Source organism: Hypanus sabinus, chromosome 8, assembly GCF_030144855.1.
Source record: "Hypanus sabinus isolate sHypSab1 chromosome 8, sHypSab1.hap1, whole genome shotgun sequence".
NCBI lineage: Eukaryota > Metazoa > Chordata > Chondrichthyes > Myliobatiformes > Dasyatidae > Hypanus > Hypanus sabinus.
In genome coordinates, this window is record NC_082713.1 from 59468304 (window position 1) to 59494587 (window position 26284).

General features: G+C 38.8%; 1 protein-coding gene across 1 annotated transcript in view; it reads left to right on the plus strand.

Annotated features, from left to right (window-relative positions):
- The window catches only part of LOC132398203 (kelch-like protein 4), a 165017-nt gene extending 139462 nt beyond the window's left edge, over positions 1 to 25555 (plus strand). Inside the window, exons 8-11 of the mRNA XM_059977298.1 lie at positions 3444 to 3606; positions 12148 to 12360; positions 14632 to 14803; positions 22180 to 25555. Coding sequence (XP_059833281.1) covers positions 3444 to 3606; positions 12148 to 12360; positions 14632 to 14803; positions 22180 to 22239 — 608 coding nt within the window. The 3' untranslated portion in view covers positions 22240 to 25555. The remainder of the gene's footprint in view (positions 1 to 3443; positions 3607 to 12147; positions 12361 to 14631; positions 14804 to 22179) is intronic.
- The last annotated feature ends 729 nt before the right edge of the window (positions 25556 to 26284 follow it).

The window sequence follows — 26284 nt, forward strand, 5'->3', positions numbered from 1 at the left end:
GTGGAGGTCACGATGTGAGCCTATAGAGATAGGGTGTAGAGGCTCTACTGGTTGTTCACTGTGCGGAACCTATTTGTTATTACACGGGATGCAAAGAAAAGAGCCATCAGGACCATCACAGAGGCTGCTGAGTCAGTCTCCAGATAGCTATGCATCAAGAAGTGAGACCTGTTGGAGAATGCTGCTGGCACACAAGTCAGGGCCCAGTCAATCAATGCTGGCTGGGTTGCCTGGGTGACGGTGTCTGATGTTGAAAGACCCGAAACACGTGATAACCCCAGGTTACAGCTCTGACAGTGTATCCCAGTGCATCTTAGGACGTATCTCAGCATTGAATCATTCTAGTCTTCCTGCTGAAAATGTGAAAACTAGATTAGGACAGCAGAAGCAAAATATTAGTTCACAAATATAATTAAGACCGGTATTTGCAAATCATGCAGGTGAAATGTTGCGCATGACCTAGACACAGGGAATTAAACTGATCCATATAAGTGAAAATGTAGATGGAAACAGAGCAAATTTTTTATTAACTGATCTTTTGAACTAATGTTTATGGTCAATGGTAGTACCTCAGAAATTGCTGATGAAAAGTTGTTACTCTAAAGCATCTATTTTTTGCTCACTGACCTACTGAAGTTTTCATACACTTTTGTTTCATTTAAAATGTGTGGCATTCATTGATTTTTGTTTTGCATTACCAATATCCAGTAATCCATTGTCATCTGCAAATGAGTTGCTGCATTGGACAACATTTTGTATACAGCCCAGAGATCGGGCATCTAAGTTAATCTTAAGAATTGTAATAAGTTTTGCCTTGTGTTTCAGAAATGAAACAGAGCATCATTTAAACCATTATACATTGTGACATAACACAATGTCACATAACACATAACACATAACACAGGGCATGTTGAGTTCAATGCAGGCTCAATCTGAAACATGAATATACTTCAATTTTATATTAAAAAATCATGGCCTAAAGATTTCTAAAACTGAGAACATTTTGGAAGCCTGTTCATGATCATAATGGCAGAAACATGCTGTCAGTTTAACTCAGCAACATTCCTCAAATAGCAATGAGATAATGACTAGATCATCTATTTTGTTGTAAAATGATTTATCTTTGTGGAATGTAACAGAAGGGAAGTAATGGCAAATAGAGAAGGCAGCTTATAACACATGAATAATGTAGCTTTCTCTAAAAGATCAATAATTTATAACAATTGATGTTGAGAAAGACTTCAGATGACTGATATCTCTAATATACTGATTGGATGGGAGCACTCAGAATCAAAAAGGAAATACAGTATCATTTGTTTTTCTTTAACATATCAGTCAATTAGTACATCTGTCCAATATGCACATGAATACATCGAATACTGTTGAGTGATTTATTTTATTATCTGGATTTTGTTCATTGTCATGATAAGTTGGATTTGTCATTCTTCCCAGCTACATTGCTGCAGCAGTGAATAGCTGTATTCTACAAAGTGCTCTTTTCCCCACTATGGTTAAGTATTACAACGGTTAAGTATTATGCATTGTTATCATAATATTATCACAATGATATATTTCACAAATATTGAGTAGTCAATGAACATTCATACCTTGACTTTCCTGCTGGTGTTACATTAATATGGGTGATTGATCAAATAAGATGAATTGGCCATTGTAAGCATGAAATTACATTAGTTAAGAACTAGCTCACCTTTCACAAATCATCCATTATGATAGAAATTCAGTACTTAATTACTAGAGTAAACTAGTAGTGTACAACTGTTCTGTAAAGAGGGCTAGATTTACAATCCAAATTATGGACTCACTTTCAAGGGCTCTTCATGTCATCGATATTTATTGCTTATTTATTATTTTTTTCCTTTTGTATTTGCAGTTTATTGACTTTAGCACATTGGCTGTTTATTTATCTTGTTGGATGCAGCCTTCCATTGATTCCATAGTGATTCTTGGAGTTACTGTGTATGCCTGCAAGAAAATTAATCTCAAGGTTGTACATGATGACATATATGTACTTTGATATAAAATTTACTTTGAACTTTGAACTTCTGAGGCCACTCATGAGAAACCACTTATTTGAATCAAACATGCCTGGATGTTTATGTTCTTAGTCATATTTAAAGACATTGCTCCACTCACCTCCTCCTCATTGTGCTGGACCCTACTGCTCCATTGCTCCCTCAATCCACCTCCAGTGGTCTTTGGCATCTTGCTACTCATTTCAACACCTTGCATAAGTTACAAACTACTTAACATCGATGGGAGAGGAAAAGAATGACCAGGATAGGTTGATGACCTTCTATCAGAGCTACGTAATGGGGTTGTACCCACTGATTCTATGCCATGGGGTTTGGAAGATCAGACTGGGCCCAATATACCTTGGACCTTGCTTTGGATGGGCACTAGGGACAGAATGGACGACATGGAGAGTCATCTTTCCCCTATAATCTTCAGCCAAATGAAATAATTTTTATTTTATTTTATTGTATCAATTTTTATTTTTATTTAGAAATACAGCTCAGTAACCGGCCCTTCTGGATTAACGAGCCCAATTCAAAGGTTCAAAGGTTCATTTATTATCAAAGCATGTATCCATATGCATATTTGAAATTAGTCTTCTCCAGATAGCCATGAAACAAAGAAAGAACATGAAAATCATTCAGAGGGGAAGATCAAACCCATCCATCCCACCTACAAATAATGAACAGATCATCAATTGCACCCATTGTGACCAATCTTGCATATCTGGAATGTTGGAGGAAACCCACGTGGACAAGGGGAGAATGCATATACTCATTGCAAGTAGTGGCAAAATTAAATGCAGGTTGCTAGTACTGTATCAGCATTACACTAGCTGCTTCTTTCCAAGCAGTTGGGTCTATCCGAAATAGCCCTGGCCCACAGCCTCTGTTGATTTTATCAGAAAGCTGGCACCCATTGCCCATTTCATTCTCACAATCACTGTCATAGCCATGCATCGGGTAGCAAAATGATGTATGGCCAGTCAGGCTAAATGTTGCAGAGGTATCAAGTACAGTTGAGCCAAACTGGCCAAGCGCATGGACTGCATGATGTATGGCCAGTCAGGCTAAATGTTGCAGAGGTATCAAGTACAGTTGAGCCAAACTGGCCAAGCGCATGGACTGCATGTGGTCACATATAACTTAATGCAAAAAGGACAACATTATTGAGGTTCGACACATCATAGCGCTTTCAGCCATTTCACTTAATATAATTTAGCTTTATCAGTGATTGATTTCATTTAGACATGAACATTATTCCTATTACAGAATGTTGTATTTATTTGGGTCATTTTCTTCAAGATGAAAAACTTTTTTTATATAGCTAGATTTATTTATTTCAAATATTTATGATCAAATATTATACGTTCTGATCTTCAAAATATTTTATGGACAATTTTCTTTCAGGAGTGGCAGTACTTGAAGGACCAATGTACGCAGTTGGTGGACATGATGGGTGGAGTTACTTGAACACAGTAGAGCGATGGGATCCACAAGCTCGCCAATGGAACTATGTTGCCAGCATGTCAACTCCAAGAAGCACTGTTGGAGTCGCAGCACTAAACGGCAAGTAAGTGGCTGCCTATGAGACTGTTAAAATTTTTGCAGCACTTCACTAGTAAGTGACATCCATAACTTTCCAATAACATAATTTATCAAGTTCATAAATATACAAAATAAAACTAATATAAAGTGCATTATAATTCAAATAAGATTTCATACATGGATTCCACAAACTATCATCTTCAAATTTTAAGAAGATTTGCAATAGTCATATTGGACGTACACAAAAGGCCAGTTGCCTCTGAGAAAAATGTATAACTGTTGTATATACAAATACTTCAAAAGATGGGAGTATCATTGGACTAAGCAACAGAAAAAAAGATAGGGCTAAGTGTGAAATGTAAGACAGAAGTCAAGTTTAAAAAAATTCATCAGTAAGTCACAGAAAGATCATCTGTAAAGTAATGGGGAAAAACCGCTATAATTAAGCATGCAACTTCCTCATGCAGGCAGAAGAAAATGTAGGAAAGGCAAACCAGTACTAAATCAGTCTCAGGGTATTGCTGATATTGTCAATTCCACCTGCTCCTCAACTGCAAAGGAACTAATTCACACAACTTTTGTCAATGTATGAAACAAATATCCACACAAAATGTTTGATATGCTAACTATTCATTTGATGACAGATGAGAAGTTAATTGCAAGTAGGTCATTGCATCCAAAGCACATTTGTTTCAGACATCCTGGTTCGTTGGAGAGTAGCAAGTAAATTAAGTGATTGGTAAATAGGGGGAAAAAAGAGGTTCTTGATTAGAAAGGGTGTCAAAAGTTAAGGGTGGAAGTAGCAGAATGGACTTGAGAGAGAAAATACAGTACATCAGCCATAAACAAATAGTGGAACAGACTTCATGGGTTGAATAACCTAATTTTGTTTCTATTTCTCATGGTCTTATGAAACAATGGCAGCAGTCTGCAGTGTATTCATGTGATGATGCCTGGTTCTTCACCTGCGAAGATCAGAAGGGAGCTCCGTTGCTGTAGGACTTTTCCTTTCACTTGTGCTGCATAAGTTTATAATGAGGATTAGTGTGTGCAGACTGATTCTGCCCTTCAGGCTTGGGGACACTCTATAATGGCACAGCGAACTGTGATGATTGCAGCAACCACAGAGCTGTAGGGATTGGTGTTTTCCTTCACTGAGATAGACTGCCTGGCAAGGCTAACGAGTCCCATCTACCCGGGTTTGGAATCGGAGTTGTCCTTCTGCTAAGCTGGCTGCTACCAAGGCTAATGAGCCCAGCCTACCCATGAAATTATGCTGCCGGACATTCGGTCGCATGATGACAAGGCACAGGAACTCCACATGAAGGCTTTGCTATGGACACTGAAGTATAGGAGTGACTTCCTGCATGGCAAGCAAACAGTGGTGCTGCAGTGGTCACAACACCTGGAAAGCAGAGGCTATGGGAAACAATTCATCTTCCTTAAGTGAGCAGGATGTCCAGCCCAGAACTCATGCTTCCTCATGTGTTCATGTAAAGGCTGTTTTAAGTTATAACAGATCTTTCCCTCTTCCCACAATTGAAACATAGAAACATAGAAAACCTACAGCACAATACAGGTCCTTCAACCCATAAAGTTGTGCTGAACGTGTCCCAACCATTGCCAGCAGCCCATTCCATGCACTCACCACTCTCTGAGTAAAAAACTTACCCCTGACATCTCCTCTGTACCTACTCTCCAGCATCTTAAACCTTTGTCCTCTTGTGGCAACCATTTTAGCCCTGGGAGAAAGCCTCTGACTATCCACACAATCAATGCCTCTCATCATCTTATACACCTCTATCAGGTCACCTCTCATCCTCTGTTGCTCCAAGGAGAAAAGGCCAAGGTCACTCAACCTACTCTAATAAGGCATGCTTCCCAATCCAGGCAACATCCTTGTAAATCTCCTCTACACCCTTTCTATGGCTTCCACATCCTTTCTGTAGTAAGGTGACCAGAAATAAGCACAATACTCCAAGTGGGGTCTGACTAGGTTCCTATAAAGCTGCAACATTACCTCTTGGCTCCTAAATTCAATTCCATGATTGATGAAGGCCAATACACCATACACTTTCTTAAACACAGAATCAACCTGTGCAGCTGCTTTGAGCATCCTATGGACTTGGACCCCAAGGTCCCTCTGATCCTCCACACTGCCAAGAGTCTTACCATTAATAGTATATTCTGCCATCTTATTTGACCTACCAAAACGAACCACTTCATACTTATCTGGGTTGAGCTCCATCTGCCACTTCTCAGCCAGTTTTGCATCCTATCAATGTCCCACTGTAACCTCTGACAGCCCCCCACACTATCCACAACACCTCCAACCTTTGTGTCATCAGCAAACTTACTAGCCCATCCCTCCACTTCCTCATCCAGGTCATTTATAAAAATCACGAAAAGTAAGGGTCCCAGAGCAGATCCTTGAGGCACTCAACTGGTGACCGAATATGACCCGTCTAGAGCCACTCTTTGCCTTCTGTGGGCAAGCCAGTTCTGGATCCACAAAGCAATGTCCCTTTGGATCCCATGCCTCCTTACTTTCTCGATAAGCCTTGCATGGGATACCTTATCAAATGCCTTGACGAAAGCCATATACACGACATCTACTGCTCTTCCTTAATCAATGTGTTTAGTCAAATCCTCAAAAAATTCAATCAGGCTCATAAGGTGTCACCTGCTCTTGACAAAGCCATGCTGACTATTTCTAATCATATTATACCTCTCCAAATTTTCATAAATCCTGCCTCTCAGTATCTTCTCCATCAACTTACCAACCACTGAGGTAAGACTTCATGGTGGTTATCTCCGGTTTGTTTCCAGTTCAAAGTTGACTGGAAGGATACCCTAGCAGGGATGACAGTGGAACAACAATAGCAGGTATTTCTGGGAATTATACAGAAGGTGCAGGATCAGTTCATTCCAAAGAGGAAGAAAGATTCTAAGGGGAATAGGGGGTGATGGTGGCTGACAAGGGAAGTCAAGGACAGTATAAAAATAAAAGAGAAGAAGTATAACATAGCAAAGATGAGCAGGAAGCCAGAGGATTGGGAAACTTTTAAAGAGCAACAAAAGATAACTAAAAAGGAAATATGGGGAGAAAAGATGAGGTAGAAAGGTAAGCTAGCCAAGAATATAAAGGAGGATAGTAAAAGCTTCTTTAGGTATGTGAAGAGGGAAAAAAAAAACAGTTAAGACCAAAATTGGGCCATTGAAGACAGAAACGGGTGAATTTATTATGGGAAACAAGGCAATGGCAGATGAGTTGAACAGGTACTTTGGATCTGCCTTCACTAGGGAAGGCACAATCTCCCAGATGTAATAGTGGCTAGAGGACCTAGGGTAATGGAGGAACTGAAGGAAATTCACATTAGGCAGAAAATGGTGTTGGGTAGACTGATGGGACTGAAGGCTGATAAATCCCCAGGGCCTGATGGTCTGCATCCCAGGATACTTAAGGGGGTGGCTCTAGAAATCATGGATGCATTGGTAATCATTTTCCAATGTTCTATAGATTCAGGATCAGTTCCTGTGGATTCGTGGGTAGCTAATGTTATCCCACTTTTTAAGAAAGGAGGGAGAGAGAAAACAGGGAATTATAAACCAGTTAGCTTGAAATCAGTGGTGGGGAAGATGCTGGAGTCAATTATAAAAGATGAAATAGCGGCACATTTGGATAGAAGTAACAGGATCGGTCGGAGTCAGCATGGATTTATGAAGGGGAAATCATGCTTGACTAATCATCTGGAATTTTTTGAGGATATAACTATGAAAATGGACAAGGGAGAGCCAGTGGATGTAGTGTACCTGGACTTTCAGCAAGTCTTTGATAATGTCCCACATAGGAGATTAGTGGGCGAAATTAGCACACACATGGTATTGGTGGTAGTGTACTGACATATATAGAAAGTTGGTTGGCATCAGTAAACAAAGAGTAGGGATTAACAGGTCCTTTTCAGAATGTCAGGCAGTGACTAGTGGGGTACTGCAAGGCTTGGTGCTGGGACCACAGCTATTTACAATATACATTAATAATTTAGATGAAGGGATTAACAGTCACATTAGCAAATTTGCAGATGACACGAAGCTGGGTGGCAGTGTGAAATGTGAGGAGGATGTTAGGAGAATGCAGAGTGACTTGGACAGGTTGGGTGAGTGGGCAGATTCATGGCGGATGCAGTTTAATGTGGATAAATGTGAGGTTATCTACTTTGGTGGCAAGAACAGGAAGGCAGATTACTATCTGAATGGTCAAGTTAGAAGAAAAGGGGAAGTACGAGATCTATGTATCCTTGTTCATCAGTCACTGAAAGTAAGCATGCAGGTACAGCAGGCAGTGAAGAAAGCTAATGGCATGTTGGCTTTCATAACAAGGGGAGTTGAGTATAGGAGCAAAGGGGTCCTTCTGCAGTTGTACAGGGCCCTGGTGAGACCACACCTGGAGTATTGAGTGTACTTTTGGTCTCCAAATTTGAGGAAGGACATTCTTGCTATTGAGGGAGTGCAGCGTATGTTCACGAGGTTAATTCCTGGGATGGCAGGACTGTCATATCTTGAAAGATTGGAGTGACTGGGCTTGTATACACTGGAATTTAGAAGGATGAGAGGGGATCTGATTGAAACATATAAGATTATTAAGGGATTGGACACGCTAAAGACAAGAAACATGTTCCCAATGTTAGGGAAGTCCAGAACCAGAGGCCACGGTTTAAGAATAAGGGGTAGGCCATTTAGAACGGATTTGAAGAAAAACTTTTTCACCCGGAGAGTTGTGGATCTATGGAATGCTCTGCCTCAGAAGGCAGTGGAAGCCAATTCTCTGGATGCTTTCAAGAAAGAGTTAGATAGAGCTCTTAAAGATAGTGGAGTCAAGGGATATGAGGAGAGGGCAGGAACGGGGTACTGATTGTGGATGAGCTGCCATGATCACAGTTAATGGCGGGGCTGGCTCAAAGGGCCAAATGGCCTACTCCTGCACCTATTGTCTATTGACTCAATGGTCTATAATTTCCTGGGCTACCTTTACGTCCTTTCTTGAATAAAGGAACAACATCTGCAACCTTCCAATCCTCTGGAACCTCTCCAGTCCCCATTGATGATGCAAAGATCATTACAGGGGCTCAGCAAGCTCCTCCCTCACCTCCCACAGTAGCCTACAGTACATCTCATCCGGTCCTGGAGATTTATACAACTTGTTCCTTTCCAAAAGCACCAGCACATAACTGCTAGTCTTATATTGCTAGTCTTATAAAGCATGTTAAATTACATTATTTCAATGTTTCTACTATAATCATTCAAGTCACATGCCAATTTAAAGAGGAAAATTCCTACAAGGAACATTACCTGAGGAGTTTTTGATTCTGTTATTCAAGCCAGTTTATTAGAACAGTAAAAAGTTTGTGATGCAATGAGTGAGCACTGCCACTAATGGAGCTGCTGCTTCAGAGCTGCAGGGAGCAGGGTTTAATCCTCACCTTAGGAACTGCTTGTGTAAAGTTTTCATGTTCTCCCTGTGAGCACATGGGTTTTCAATGGTATTTACCTTTCTCCAGTGTTCTCTCACACCCAAAAGACACATGTGACCTCTTGCATAGGTGAGTAGAGATTCTGGAGAGGTGGAGGGGATGGGAAGAACACTGTTGGGAATGCAGGAGAATAAAGTTGGATTAGCCTAGGATTAATGTAAGTGAGTGCTTGATTGTCAGCACGGACAAGGCTGGCCAAAGGTTGTGTCCCTGCCCTTTATAACTCTATGACCCTATGAACCTGCAACAAATTGAACAATTAAATGTGCAAGACTGAAAGTCCTGCAAGAAATATCTCCTGAGGGGAATTTAATTCTGTTATTCTGATTAACATTGAAACATTACCTCAGCTTGGCCTCCAGTAAACCCTGTGTGGGGTTTGGACATTATTCTTGTGACTCCCCCACCCCCACCATAGGTTCCCAATGCAAAGGTGTATTGAGCGCCGTGCGTTTATTGTGAAAAGTAAGTGTGAGAATAGTAACACAAATACAAGAATATAGCAAAGAACATAATGTTAATGTTACTGCACTCTAGATATTCAGGGTTGCAAATCGATGATAATTTGTATCACCATTCACTTCACAGGCCAACCTCCTGTAATTCCATCAGGATCAATCATATTAAATGAAATAAACAAACTTAATATTTCACATAGATTAACCTTTAATTTGTCCATTGTTCTTTGGGGACAAAACAGCACTTAACAATCTAAAAATATCAATTGGAATTTAATCACTGCTAATTAGAATCAAGCTCCTCGTAGCACTGTGAGATATAACAAATCTGTATTAAGTCATTCTGATAAAATACTTCACTTGTCCTGTCCAATCCAATTAGTGAAAGTGTTAGTAAGTTTTATTTTAAAATACTTTATTTACTTTTGTTTGGCAATACAGCGTGGACTAGGCCCTTCCAGCACTTAGAGTCCTGCCAGCCAGCAAACCCCCTGAACACCCCTAATTTAACCTAATCAAGGGACATTTTATTTACTAATTTTACCAATTAACCTACTAATCAGTATGTCTTTAGACAGTTAGAAGAAACCAAGGGAAAATCTATCCAGAGGATGCCAGATTTGAACACTGAACTCAATGCTCCGAGCTGTAACAGTATTGTGCTTATCACTGTGCTATTGTGGCATCCCTTTCCTGTCCTCTTCCGTAATGTACAAGTCAATATGAGCAAGTCTAGATTTCACTTTGGTTTTCTTATGTGTTGGTCATGTTGTTTTTGCATGCAGTTCAGCATTCTTGCAAATTATTCCATTTTCACATCCGATTCTGTTATGCTTGGGTTCAGTTCCAAGAATTTTGAAAGCAATCTGATCCTCAACTACTTGCTGTTTTTTTTGTAATAAGACAGACAATGAATTTCCATTGTTAAATGGCTGGCCTCACAGCCAAGTTCATCTGCTGATATCTGAACTCATGCTTATCTCAACTACTCCATACGTTCTCACCGACCTACTTACAAGGATGAGAATGTTGTCAAAAATACAATCAGAATCAGGTTTATTATCAGAGTCAGAATTAGGTTTGTTACACCAGCATATGCCACGAAATCTGTTAACTTAGTGGCAGTATAATACATGATAAATATAGGAAAAAAAGTAAATAATTATAGTAAGTATAGGTATGTTAAATATTGAAATTAAAAATGGCAGTGCAAAAATAGAAATAATAAAGAAGTGAGTTAGTGTTCATGGGTACAATGTTGTATGTTGTGAAATTTGATGTTTTGCAGTAGGGGCCCAGTGCAAGACATAAAAATTATGATGAGATTCAAAAAAAAAGTGCAGTAGAGGAATAACAAAGTAGTTTTCATGGCTTCATGGACTGCTTAGAAATCTGGTGGTGGAGGGGAAGAAGCTGTTTCTGAATCATTGAGCATGAGCCTTCAGGCTCCTGTATTTCTTCCCTGATGGTAGTAATGAGAAGAGGGTATATCATGGATGGTGAGGGTCCTTAATGATGGATGCCTCCTTCTTGAGGCACTACCTTTTGAAGATGTCTTCATCATGGGGAGGATTTGTGTCTGTGCTGGACCTGGCTGAGTTTACAGTCTCTTGTGATAAAGGAAGAAAAATTATATTAGTCACAATTCTGCCACAAACTCAATAAATATTGAGAGATTTGAGAAATCAAGTGAGTAACTGTTCCCGTCTTCTCAAAATTCAAAGTTAATTTATTATCAAAGTACGTGCGTGTTACCATATACTACTATGGGATTCATTTTCTTGAAGGCATTTACAGCAAAATAAAAAAAAAAACTATAGATAAACAAGGACTGAAAAACAACCTATGTGCAAAAGAAGACAAACTGTGCGAATATACAGTATAAAACATTGACACTGAGAACATAAATTGTAATGTGTTCTTGAAAGTGTGCCTGTAGGTCTAAAATCAGTTCAGAGTTGTGGCGATTTTGGGAGTTTGATTTTGGTGGTTGTTGGGTAATAACTGTTCCTGAATCTGGCGGTGTGGGACCTAAGGCTTCTGTACATCCTCCTCGATGGTAGTAGTGAGAAGTGTGTATGATCTGGATGATGGGAGCCCTTGATAATGGATGCTGTTTTCTAATGGCAGTGCTCCATGTAAATGTATTCAAGCTGTACAGAGCTTTGCCTGTGATGGGCTGGGCTGCATCCATCAATTTCTGTAATCTTTTTCATTCCTGGGTATTTGTGTTTCCAGAGACATGGTGTGGTGTACTCTGCACTCGGCAAATGAAACATAGGTGATTACATTATTGAACACAGTTGTTCAGTCTTCAAGAATAATCCTAAGCTTTCCATACTCTATTATTTTAATTCTCTGCCTCATTTCACACAGTCCCTTCCATTGGTGTTTATGGAAACTTGCTGTGTATAAATTGGCTGCTATGTAACAACAACGACTACATTGCAAAAGGATTTCAATGGCTGTAAATTTGTTTGCAGAGACCATAGGCTGCAATGGGTTCAATGGAAGTACAAGAGTTTGCTCTGTTTATGAATGTTATATAATCCTAAAGGTAAAAGTTGTGTTTTACAGACTGTATGCAGTAGGTGGCCGAGATGGCGGCTCCTGCCTACGATCAATGGAGTGCTTTGATCCTCATACCAATAAATGGAGCATGTGTGCACCCATGTCCAAGCGAAGAGGGGGAGTTGGAGTTGCCACGTGCAACGGCTTTCTTTATGCTGTGGGAGGACATGACGCTCCTGCTTCTAACCACTGTTCTAGATTGTCAGATTGTGTGGAACGGTAAGAATGATCACATTTGCGTTCTATACTCTCCAGCGTTGTGCCCATTCCTTCCCAAAGGCACAGATGAATACCACTGAATAGTCCTATTGAGGGATAACAGGAATTGAGAAACTGAGTTTTGATCACAATAAAATAAAAAAAACCTGGTTCTACCACCTAGAAAAGAAAACTCACTGACAACATTTCTTTGTTTAGTGCACCTCCGTCTGTCTTTTCTTAATGATTTCATGTATTAACATAGGAGTTGCCAGCCTATTCATTGTGACTACAACAGCGTTAGCTCCAAATAACAATAGTCACTAACAAAATACCAAATAGATATTTGTATTTAATATTTTCCCTATTTTCTACGTTTGTTTAATTTGAGATTGAATGTTGTAAATTAAATGCTTTCAATACATCACTTTAAAACAGCACAAGTAGCTAATAGCTGATAAATGATGTTGTTCCTTTCTTGCCAAAGGGCAGCATGGATAAACCAGGTAACTAAATCGTGAACCTTATGCAGTGCGTGGAAATGATTTGAGACAGTTCCAAGAAATTGAATTATATATTGTACATTTGGAAAGCTGGGGAAGATCAGGGATAATCCTCACTAATTTAAGTTGTTAGAGGAGGTAGCAATTGTCTGCAAGGATGTTTATAAAGCCCTTGACAAGGTTCTGCATGGTAGGCTGGCCCAGAATATTAAAGCACAGGGGATCCAGGGAGAGTTGGATATTTGGATCCAGAACTTGTTTGGATTTGATTGGAAGAAGAAAATAATAGAGGAAGAGTACTTATCTGATTGGAAGTCATTGGACTGTGCTGTGCTGCAGTTTTTTTATATAGGCATCTGTTAGTCTCGTGAGACCATGGATTTGCACCTTGGAAGGTTTTCCAGGGCGCAGGCCTGGGCAGGGTTGTATGGAAGACTGGCAAAGTTGCCCAAGCTTCAAGCCTTCCCCTCTCCACACCACCAATGTTGTCCTTGGGAAGGGCACTAGGACCCAAGCAGCTTGGCAGTGGTACTGTTGCAGAGCAATGTGTTGTGAAGTGCCTTGCTCAAGGACACAAAATGCTGCCTCAGCTGAGGCTCAACCAGTGACCTTCACATCACTAGACTGATGCTTTATCCTCTAGGCCACGCGCCACTGATACTGTGCTGCAGTATCAGTGCTGGAACACATCGTGTGTGATACATATTAATAATTTGGATAGGAATGTAAGAGGTATGATTATTAAGTTTGTGATTGTCACAGATGTTGGTGATACAAAATAAGTGCAGAGCATTGACAGATGGAAATTCCATGCAGTGCAAGGTGATACATTTTGGGAAGAGCATCAGGGAAAAGATATTTACAATAAATGGTAGGATACTAAGGATGTTATCATCCTAACATTTATTATAGTAAGTGACATTAGAGTACAAGTTCATTGTTCCCATAGTTACAACACAGGTAAAGAAGGTATGTTTGTCTTCATAGGTTGGGGTGAAATAGAAACTGACAATATGTCGCAGCTTTACAAAACACTTTTTGGAACACATCCAGAATATTATGTGCAGTTTTGGTTGCCATACTACAGAAAAGTTGCTGTTGCATTGGGGAGAGTGCAGAGGAGGGGAAAGTCTGACGGGCATAGATAGAATAAATGCAAGCAGGAGATATTACTTGGATTGTGGGACTTCAGTCATGGAGAAAGATTTGACAGGCTTGACAGGAACAAAGAAAATAGAGCCATATCTTAATAAAAACATATAAAATGATAAGTGGTTTTGTTAGTGTAATGGACCAGTCAAGTGCCCTATTACTAAAGCTGAACCTTGTTAAATGACTGAATGGGTCAGAGAACTGAACAAGCTTGGTCAGCATTTCCAATCCAAGCAACTACAGCCTCATGATGCAAAGTTGTCAATTGTGTTCTAGCTAGCATTTACTGTAATTACAAAATTGACTTTTTGTTTTTGTATAGCAGGCTATGTATTTAAAATTCAGAATCTTTTCCCATGGCACTATTGCAATCACCATTTAATTAACTGAAAGTGGAACTTTGTTTTCCATTCTCAGGTGACTGAACTATTTAACTGTTTATATATCAGACCTGCACATCAGTGACTAGACAATAAAGATCAAAGTATAAAAGTTTAAAAATGGGCAATATTGATGAATTCATAACCTATCTAGTATTATAAACATGGTATTATTTGCTCCAGTATTTTTTACAGAGAATAAATACCCTGATAAGACTTTCACAGTTTGAAAACCATTTTCATTCTCAAATTTGTAGGTATGACCCCAAAACAGACACCTGGACAACTGTGGCACCTTTAAGTGTAGCGAGAGATGCAATTGGAGTGTGCCTTCTTGGGGACAAGCTTTATGCTGTTGGAGGATATGATGGCCAGACTTACCTAAACACTGTTGAATCATATGATGCACAAAATAATGAATGGACAGAGGTAATGCTATTATGAAAAAAAAGTGCAAGTTAAATTTGCAGAGATTGCACAGTTCTGTATAGATGTCAGGCTAATTCACACTATGCTGTCTGTGAAAGGAGTGTTTGTTAATCACAGGCAATTGGTCGGGGAGGGGGAGGGAAAATCAAGCTTTGTATTAGATCTATATTCATCCAGATGAATGGAGACTCTACCGTCACCCTTTTATGCCTTGTTTATGGCAGAAATACAAAAGGATCACCTCACCACCTAAATACTTGCATCGTATATTTTGTGGTTGGTTCAACTTTTGGAAGACATCTGTCTGGACATTGACTGTGATAGCTGAAGATTGGAATGGTTCAGCTTCACACACAGATATTTATAAAGGAAAAGAAGTTATTTAGGTTCTGTGGAATGATACTTAAGCCAAAGTCAATCATCAGTGGAAACGTACACAGAACATACAGCACACAGAAAAGGCACTTGTCCTAACTGATCAAAACTATGTTTTTAATGCTTCACATAGCCACCTCATTTACCTGTGATAATCTGTACTTTTTTTCTGAGATGTATTCATACAGTCATAGAACAGAACAGCACAAAATTGGGCATTTTGGCCCTTCTGGAGTATGCTGACCTATTAATCTGCTTAGTTCCATTAACCTGTATCTGGCCCCTAGCCCTCCATGCCCCTCCCATCCATGTAGCTATCCAAATTTTTCTTATATGTTGATATTGAACCTACTTTCCCCATTTTTGCGGCAGATCTTTCCATATTCTCACCAACCTCTGGATGAGCAAGTTTCCCTTCATGTTCCCTTAAACATTTCACCTTAGACCCCTACCCCATGACCTCTAGCTCTAGTTTCACCTCAGTGAAAAAAGCCTGTTTGCATTTAACCTAGACGTCTATAAAATTTCCCCTCATTCTATGCTCCCTAGAGCATAGAAGAATGAGGGGAGATTTGATAGAGGTATAGAAAATTACAACTTGAGCGAATAAAGTCCTAATCTATTCAACCTTTCCCTACAACTCAGGTTCTCAAATCCTTGTAGCATCCTTGTAATTTTTTTCTGCACTCTTTCAATTTTATTGACATATTTCCTGTACCTAAGTGACCCTAATTACCATGATACTCCACAATACCCCTCACTTCATTCTTATATGACTTCAACATAACATCCCAACTCTTGTACTCAATGCATTGATTTTTAAAGGCCAATGTACCAAAAGCTTTCTTTATGACCCTATCCAGCTATGACACAAATTTCAAGGAATGATGGTTCTGTATTCCCAGATTCCTTTATTCTACCACACTCCTCAGTGCCCTACCGCTCACCATGTCAGTCCTACTCACAATTGTCTGGCAATACCTTGGATTTGTCTGCACTAAATTCCATCTGCCATTTTTCAGCCCATTTTTCAAGCTGGTTCAGATCCCACTAGAAGCTTTGATAATCTTCCTTGCTCTTCACTACTTTCCCAATCTTGGTGTCATCTGCAAATTTTCTGATCCAGTTAATGTTGATATAGATGACAAATAACTATGGACTCAGTACCGATCCCTGAGGCATACTGCTAGTCTCAGACCTCCAGTGAGGGGGCAACCATTCACTACCACTCTCTGACTTTTTCCACAAAACCATTGTCTACTTCAATTTACTACTTCATCTTGAATGCAAAGCAACTGAACCTTCTTGACCACACACCTATATGGGACCTTTTCAAAGGAGTTGCTAAGGTCCATTTAGACAACATCCACTGTCTTACCTTATAACCGTATAACCATTACAGCATGGAAACAGGCCACCTTGGTCCTTCTAGTCCATGCTGATGCTTACACTCACCTAGTCCCACTGGCCTGCACTCAGCCCATAACTCTCCATTCCTTTCCTGTCCATATACCTATCCAATTTTACTTTAAATGACAGTACCGAACCTGCCTCTACCACTTCTACTGGAAGCTCATTTCACACAGTTACCACTCTCTGAGTAAAGAAATCCCCCCCTCGTGTTACCCCTAAACTTTTGCCCCTAAATCTCAAATCATGTTCTCTTGTTTGAATCTCCCCTACTCTCAATGGAAAAAGCCTATCCACGTCAACTTGATCTATCCCCCTCATTTTTTCAATTATCTTTATCAAGTCCCCCCTCAACCTTCTACGCTCCAAAGAATAAAGACCTAACTTGTTCAGCCTTTCTCTCTAACTTAACCAAGGTAATATTCTAGTAACTCTTCTCTGTACTCTCTCTATTTTGTTGACATCTTTCCTATAATTCGGTGTCCAGAACTGTACACAATACACCAAATTCAGCGTTACCAATGCCTTGTACAATTTTAACATTACATCCCAACTCCTATACTCAATGCTCTGATTTATAAAGGCCAGCATACCAAAAGCTTTCTTCACCACCCTACCCACATGAGATTCCACCTTCAGGGAACTATGCACCATTATTCCTAGATCACTCCGTTCTACTGCATTCTTCAATGTCCTACCATTTATGATGTATGTCCTATTTGGATTATTCCTACCAAAATGTAGCACCTCACACTTATCAGCATTAAACTCCATCTACCATTGTTCAGCTCACTCTTCTAACTGGTCTGAATCTCTCTGCAAGCTTTGAAAACCTACTTCATTATCCACACAACATCTATCTTAGTATCATCTGCATATTTACTAATCCAATTTACCACCCCATCATCCAGATCAGCTTCATACCTTCATCAGCTTTCCTAGTAACTTCCTCAAAAAACACTGTATGTTTGGTCGGACATGACCTACTATGCACAAAGCCATGTTGACTATCCCTAATCAGTCCCTGACTGTCCATATATTTATATATCTGGTCCCTGGCAATGTTATGGTCATCATGGGAGATTTTAACATGCAGGTCAATTGGGAAAATCAGGTTGGTAATGGATCTCAAGAGAGTGAACTTGTTGAATGCCTAAGAGGTGGATTTTTAGAACAATTTGTGGTTGAGCATACTAGGGGATCAGCTATACTGGATTGAGTGTTGTGTAATGAACCAGAGGCAATTAGGGAGCTTAAAGAAAAGGAAACCTTAGGAACCAGTAATCACAATATGATCGAGATTAACTTAAAATTTGATAGAGAGAAAGTAAAGTATTTTAGTGGAGTAAGGGAAATGACAGTGGTATGAGAGAGCAGTTGGCCAAAGTAAATCGGAAGGCGCTGCTGGCAGGGAAGTCAGCAGAGCAGCAACGGTGTGCATTTCTGGGAAAAATGAGGAAGGTGCAGAACATATGTATTCCAAAAATGAAGAAGTACTCAAATGGCAAAATTTTACAAATGTGGCTAACAAGGGAAGTCACAGCCAAAGTAAAAACAAAAGAGAGCGCATACAACAAAGCAAAAATTAATGGTAAGGTAGAGGATTGGGAAGTTAAAAAAAATTACAGAGGAACTAAAAGAATCATTAGAGGGGAAAAGATGAAATATGAGAAGAAGTTAGCAAATAATATCTAAGCGGATATTAGAAGTTTTCTCAAGTATGTTAAAAATAAAAGAGAGATGACAGTGGATAAAGGACATTAGAAATGATCTTTCAAAGATCATTGGACTCTGGCATGGTGCCAGAGGACTGGAAAATTGTGGATGTCACTCGACTCTTTAAGAAAGGAGGAAGGAAGCATAACGGAAATTATAGAACTGTTAGCCTGATCTCAGTGGTTGAGAAAATGTTAGAGTCAATTGTTAAGGACGAGGTAATGGAGTATTTGGTGACACAGGACAAAATAGGACAAAGTCAGCATGGTTTCCTTAAGGGAAAATACTGTCTGATGAATCTTTTGGAATTCTTTGAGGAGATTTCAAATAGGATAGATACAGGGAATGCAGTGGATGTTGTATATCTGGATTTTCAGAAGGCTGCTTACCAAGTTAAGAGCCCATGATATTACAAGAAATTTACTAATATTGTTGGAATATTGGCTGATTGGAAGAAGGCAGCAAATGGGAATAAAAGGCTTCTTTTCTGGTTGGCTTTCAGTGACTAGTGGTGTTCTCCAGGGATTGGTGTTGGGATCACTTCTTTTAATGCTGTATATTAATGATTTAGATGATCAAATAGATGGATTTGTTGCCACGTTTGCAGATGATACGAAGATTGGTGGAGGGGCAGGTAGTGTTGAGGAAATAGGTAGGATACAGAAGGACCTAGCCAGATTAGGAAAATGAGCAAGAAAGTGGTAAATGAAATAAAATTTTGGAAATTGCATCATCATGCACTTTGGTAGTAGAAATAAATGTACCAACTATTTTCAAAATTGGGAGAAAATCCAAAAATCTGAGATGCAAAAGGACTTGGGAGTACTTGTACAGAACACCCTAAAGGTTAACTTGCAGATTAAGGTGGTGGTGAGGAAGTCAAATGCAATGTTAGCAATCATTTCAAGAGGTCTAGAATACGAGAGCAGGGATGTGATGCTGAGGCTTTATAAGGTCTCACCTTGAGTATTGTGTACAGTTTTGGGCTCCTCATCTTTGAAGAGATGTGCTAGCATTGGAGAGAGTTCAGAGGAGGTTTACAAGGATGATTCCAGGAATGAAAGGGTTATCAGACAATGAATGTTTGATGGCTTTGGGTCTGTGTTCACTGGAATTTAGAAGGATGAGGGTGGATGTCATTGAAACCTTTTGAATGTTGAAAGACCTAGGCAGAGTAGATGTGGAAAGGATGTTTCCCATGGTGGGAGAGTCTAGGACAAGAGGGCACAGCCTCAGGATAGGGGGCATCCATTCAAAACAGAGATGCGAAGAAACTTCTTTAGCCAGAGGGTTGTCAACTTGTAGAATTTATTACCACATACAGCCGTGGAGTTAGGCCATTGGGTGTATTTAAGGAAGAGATTGATATGTATTTGATTGGACATGGCATCAAAGATTGTGGGGAAAACTGGAGTTGAGGAGAAGAAAGAAAAGGATCAACCAAAAGGATTGAATGGCAGAGTGGACTTGATGGGCCAAATGGCCTAATTCTGCTCTTAATTCTTATGGTCTTATGATCTTAAAATACCTTCCAATTACTTACCCACTATTGATGTCAGGTTCTTTGACAGACATTCTTAGAGCCTTTCTTGAACAGCAGAACAACACTGGCTATTCTACAACTCTCTGACACTTCACCTGCAGGTGCTCGAGAAGCTATTCTCTAGCTTCTCTTTAAATGTATCTCATTATTGTCTTCAACTGTTTAATGGAGTAATAAGTTCTGCATTTTCTTATTTATTTTAAAAACTCCTTTAACTTATGTCTTCTTTTGGAGTACACAAATGAGAACCATCTCTCGATGCATTCTCTGGAAGATCTATATAATTTTTAAGTCCCCCTCTACTCTTTAACCAATACATTGGCAACTGCATTGGTACTGTTTCCTGCACCCATGTGGACCTTGTCAATTTCATCAATTTCACCCTAATTTCCATCCTACATTCAAATTCACTTAGTCCTTCTCTGACAACTCCCTCCTCTTTCTTGATCTCTCTATTTCTGTCTGCAGAGACAAATTACCTATTACTATCTTTTACAAAGCAGCTGCCTCTTCTCACCCTGTCACTTGCAAGGATGCTTTCCATTTTAACCCATCCTCCATCTCCGCTGCATCTATTGCCATTCTGCGACTTGCATTCCACGATATTTGCAATGCTATCTTTTCACCAAAGGTGACATTTCTGTATGAATTGCTCTTCCACAAATCACTTGTCCACTCATCCCTTCCAACTGATCTCCCTTCAGGCACTTATCCCTGGAATCATGCTTGGTGTTATACCTACTTACCTCTCCTCCCTCATCTCCATCTTCAGGGCTTAAACACTTCTTCATCCTTCTCTAAATAGTCAATACAGGTTGTGGAGGATTGCTTCATCAAGCACCTTTGTTTTGTCCATCTTAACAGTAGAATTTCCCCATAGCCAGCCATTTTAATTCTACTTCCCATTGACCTCTACTACTCTCAAGCTGTCATTAGACCTAGATTATAGGACAGAGTGGTCATTACATTAGCAGTGAAACCTTACAGCACATTATAGAAACGGCACCTTATATTCTACCTTGGTAGTCTCTAAACTGATTGTACCAACAATGATTTCTTTAACATCTGGTAATCACTTTCCTCTTGGTCCATACTCTAGCTTGCCCTTAATCCTCTGGTCTGGTCACCCCTTCTCTTTCCCTTCTTTTGCCTTCATGACTTGCTCATCACTTATACCTTCCTCCCTCTTGTTGCTCCCCTCATTCCCTTTATGTCTACTGTCCTCTTCTACTCAATGTCATCTTGTTCAAGCCTTTGGTTCTTCCGCCTATCAAGTTTCCCAGTTCTTCTCCTTCCTAGCTATCAATCTTTCCTTTCTCACCTGGATTCACCTCTATCCACCAACTCATGTTTCTTCCTTTCACACCCTCTCCCCTTTTCATTCTGGCTTCTCCAGCATAGTTTGATGGAGAAACTTCATCTCTTATCAAATCCTACTAGGCTACTTAAGAACATTAAAAAAAATGTTACCCTGGCTCATTGATAATTCAAAACATTGAGTATTTCTAAAATGAAAATATTTGTATGTTTAAAAGTAAATGAAAAATTACTGAAACTCAAATAAAATAAGCTTAAAGTAAATATCTGACGTTCCTCCATTCAATCTCCAAGTCAAGAATTCCAAGTGAAATAAGGAGAACTCCAATCCCATGCCAGGTCTGCTGTGTGAGACCATACTCAGGAGTACACTTCAGCAAAATGGCAATTCTGCAATTCAGTAATTCTGCTGTTGTTTTTCCGTTATGGCCTGATAGAGACACGTGTATAAGATTGATTATGTGGATAGCAGGGCTGAAATGGCTAACATAAAAGGGCATAGTTTTAAAATGCTTGAAAGTAGATACACAGGGAATGTCAGGGTAGGTTTTTGACTCAGAGAGTGGTGGATACATAGAATGAACTGCCGGAGTTGGTGGTGGAGGTGGATCTAATAGGGTTGTTTTAGAGACTCTTAGATAGGTACATGGAGCTTGGAAAAATAGAGGGCTCTGCAGCAGGGTAATTCTAGGCAGTTTCTAATATAGGTTACATGGTCAGCATGACATTGTGGGCCAAAGGGCCTGTAATATGCTGTAGATTTCTATGTTCCATATTTTGTATTACCTTAATGTATTTGTTGTTGGAATGATCTGTCTGGATGATATAAAAATCCAAGCTTTTCACTGTTTCTTTGTATATGTGACAATAATAAACCAATTACTAGTTACTAAATACCAATTCTCCCTGAGAATTCCTGGCAGTGGTTGGATCACAGTCATTCCCTCTTGAACAATGATGCCACAGCATCCAGTGGGTTTTTGAAACTATTCACTGATGTCTTTCTCCACTACAGGAGGTGCCTCTGAAGATTGGAAGAGCTGGAGCTTGTGTCGTTGTAGTGAAATTGCCATGAAAGGCTGAAAAGTATGTCTAATTGCTACAGGTCCAAGAGAGAATCAAAGAACATTCTTCTGTATATAAACAGGCAATCATTCCAAATCTGCATCAGCCCCGCCACTGACTCAGATTACAGAATAAAAGGGTCAGAAGGAATGAACTATGCTCTGGTGCAACTTCACTGCTGAAATGCATAAAAATGAGCCGACCGCAAATTTAAATGGTTATCATCAGAACACCATCATTAAAGGAATCTCAACCCAGAATTTGGCACACATTACCAGATGTCACTGTGGGGTGGGATGTGCAGTGTTGATGAATGGAATGCATACTACTGTACGAATCACCTTTCTGGATATCTTTATTCCTAAAGCTTTCCCTATGACTGATGCTGCTGTTGGTGTTTACTGGTGTTGTGCTCAATGTGGGAAAAAATTATGAGTTCTTATTATACGTGTTACTATTATTGTAATTAAATATTGCATATTACAATGAAATAGGTTTTATTTTTCAAGACAGCTTTGTCATTTGAAAGGTGGAATTTAAATAATCATAATAAGAAAATGAAATGACAGTGTAGATTCAAATTTTGTTTCAAATCATTGATAGAAAATGATCTTATAAATGTGCTATTCAAAACAGGACTTTGTAACCTTTACTCCATGATATTATAGTCTCCCCACTGGCACAGATCTTTGTCATGGGAAGGATACCATTAAAGAGGTTGCAATACTATGAGATAAAAAGCTCATCTGGGAGTTACTTCGCAAAAAATCTGTTCTCTCTTCATTTCAACCATCACAGTATACAACCAGCAGTAATATTACAATACAGGAGAAGACAGAAGACTTTGTAAAGCACACCATTTACAACCAAGCACTATAGTATGTAAAAAGAAGTATTGTTAACTGCACAGTAGCCTAAACCGTTATCTGAATTTTGAGGAAGTTGCTTAATTATAAATTGGTAAAGCAAATTTTAGAACGTATATTTAATTGTAGATCATAATGTTGCTTTAAGCATGTTGGACAATAAAAGAACAGGGAGTTAACACAGAGGACAATTTTTCTGCAGGATTGTGAATCCATCTTATTTAAAATGTAAGTGGTTCAAAGGTCTGTGGTTTATTATGCTTAAATATTTTAATTTTAAATTCAGTTAAGTTATCAAATGGTTGCTAAGGAGCAATTGAGGTGAAATTTCAAAGTGAAGAATGCAAGCATTGTTTTTAATGAAGCTTGAAATACATTTTCTAAATGAGTAATCATAATGACTTGATATAACCATTGGGTTTAAGGAAATAAACGTATTGATGATGACAACAGAACCACTAGGACTTTTATTACAATATTTAAGTGCAGATGATAGAAAGATGCTCAAATTTTAATCTATATTTAGAATGATTCATAAAATTGGTTTTGTTGACATAAACCTAAATATTTATACAATGTGGGTATGTTTTTGAAGAGAACCCCACATTTTTGACAACCTAATATATCCTATAAAATAATGTCAAATGTTAAAAAATACATACATGTGATTCAAGATATATTTCTATTGCATTAAAGTGACCATTATATGGGAAGAGAATCATTTTCATGATATTGCATAATATTTGAAATTCTTGCTTTAATTAGTATATCTGTAACAATAATATTACACCAAAGTTAGTCATAGGTGTATTTATGTAGTGCTAGCAATGCAGAATTATATTTATGGAGATATATAAATATAATCTTTAATCCAAATGTTGACGTACATATCATATTTATATTTGAAAGTGTTCTATTGGTGGATCCAGTTTTCTGAGCCTTTGAATGTGCCAAAAAAAGGAAGGCAAACTCACTGAATTGACAAACTGATAGCGGTATACTTACAATGTACAACATTCCACAACATTTTACACAAGCATCCAGACAAGTAAGAACATTTTATATTTTCAAGAGAAGTGCAAGACAAGCCTGGAGTATCAGGGAATATTCTCTACTATGGGCAGGGTAGGGTTAACATAAATGAGCTGGAGAACAGGTGAAATGAACAACTTACATTTTTATATAAAAACAGAGACTAATTACAGAAAATGTGAATTATATCTTTGGATAGTAATCTTTGCTTCTGATTCTTGCTGATTATAGAATTTCTGACCTTGGATAATGGGCTAAGGCTTCAGTAAGCACATGCAACTCTTCCTTTCTGATTTCTGCCTCACCTATAAAATATCTGATATCACAGTTGTTTACTAATAATAAAAGGACCCTGTCCTCTGCACATTCCAGTTTATTTTGGCCAACAGAAATGCACTGAATTGCCTGTGGAAACTGGGCTATGATAATGACATTTTAATTGGGCTATGATATTCTTTATTCTGCAGAATCAGTTTTATTGTATGAATAATAATTAAAGTAAGCCAATAATACAAACAAGGTATACCGCTTGTCAAGTGTGCTCTGCTCTGTACTAAAAAGAAAATAAAATGAATAGTAGAATTTGACTGATTCTTGTAACTAACCCAATTCTTCTAAGGTGTCTGTGTACACTTTTGTAATGATTATAGATATTGCTCACAAATAATGGAATGTCTCTGTATAACTAATTGTATTTGGCATGGTTACCACTTAACAGACAATTGAATTGTTTCAGAGGTGCTGAATGTGTGCTCCAAACCTCTGCCAAAATGTTGTTGTTGTGATGTTTTATGAAGTCTAGGAGCTCTGAATTCTTCCAGCCCTTACTTGTGAATGATGTTTACAGTTTAGCTGCCAGTTTTAATTCCTCTGCTGCACCCGAAAGAAATAGCTTTCACTTCTGGAGTTAATTCTGCTGGCAGGGGCAGTTGTGATGGACCTATTGTTTTGTACAATAACAATGCATTTCCTGTACAGCACACCAATTTATTTGTAACTTTTACACAAAATGCAAGTTAGCAGTATTTCAATAAATGCAAACTCAGATTATTTTGATTCAAAAGCAGAGTTAGAAACATTTTTCACAGGTCAGTTTGTTGTAGATTGCAATCTTTTAGACAAATAATGAACTTTTAGAAGGTTGCATTGGATGTAAAATCCTACCTTTTCAACTATAAATTAAACCTGCAACACAAGAAACCAAAAATAGTATTTAGAGCAGCTATCTATAATGCCTTTTGTTACCAATGAACTCTGCAGAGGCAATGAATTAACTTTTCAGTACTGAGATTTATAACAAACCTTTGGTTGTTCTACTGCATATTTCGTTCAGCATGTGAGGAATATTTCCTTTCTTTAATTCCCTTTTGGTGTACCTATATTTAAACTTTCTGTGTTATTCTGCAGTTACCAGTTTGCAAATAAACAAAGCTGATAAAATGAGCAAAAGTTGCTGTGACTTTTGTTTGCAAAGGTTAAGTAGAATAAAATCAATGTGTGCACTTTGAGTTCAATTCTCCCTGGATATGTTTGTAAAAGTCTTCCATGGTAAACAAATTCTGGTAATAATATAAGAAAAGTGACTGATCTAAGGAAAAGTTAAAGTACACTAATAACACCAATTCACTGAAAAATGTGGATGGTCAGAAAATAAAGAAACATTCAGAATGGGCACCATTCTAGTGTAGTGATTAGTGTGGCTTTATTACTACTCGGGGTGTCAAACTTTGGAGCTCAATTCCAGCATCCACTGTAAGAAGGTCTGTATGTTTTTCCCGAGTGTATGTGGGTTTCCTCCAGATTCTTCGGTTTCCACCCACAGTCCAAAGATGTATGGATTAGTACTCCAACTGGTCATTGCAAATTGTCTTGTGATTTGGTTAAGGTTCAATAGGTGGAAAGGGATTTAGTGCTTTCCTGGCATATATGACAAAGAAACACTTCTTGAGCTTCCAGCTGAGTAGACGTATCAATTTAAACCAACGTTTCAATGACAAATTCTGCCATCTTCATCAGGAATGATGCCTGGGCAAGTTTAGTCTGGTGGTATTTATACTCCCATCATCTGTCCCACCTGATTGGTTAGTCCTCATCCAATCAAGTTTCCACTGTCCTATCACTAACATATGTCTTCCCTATATTTTCACAGTTTCAGGA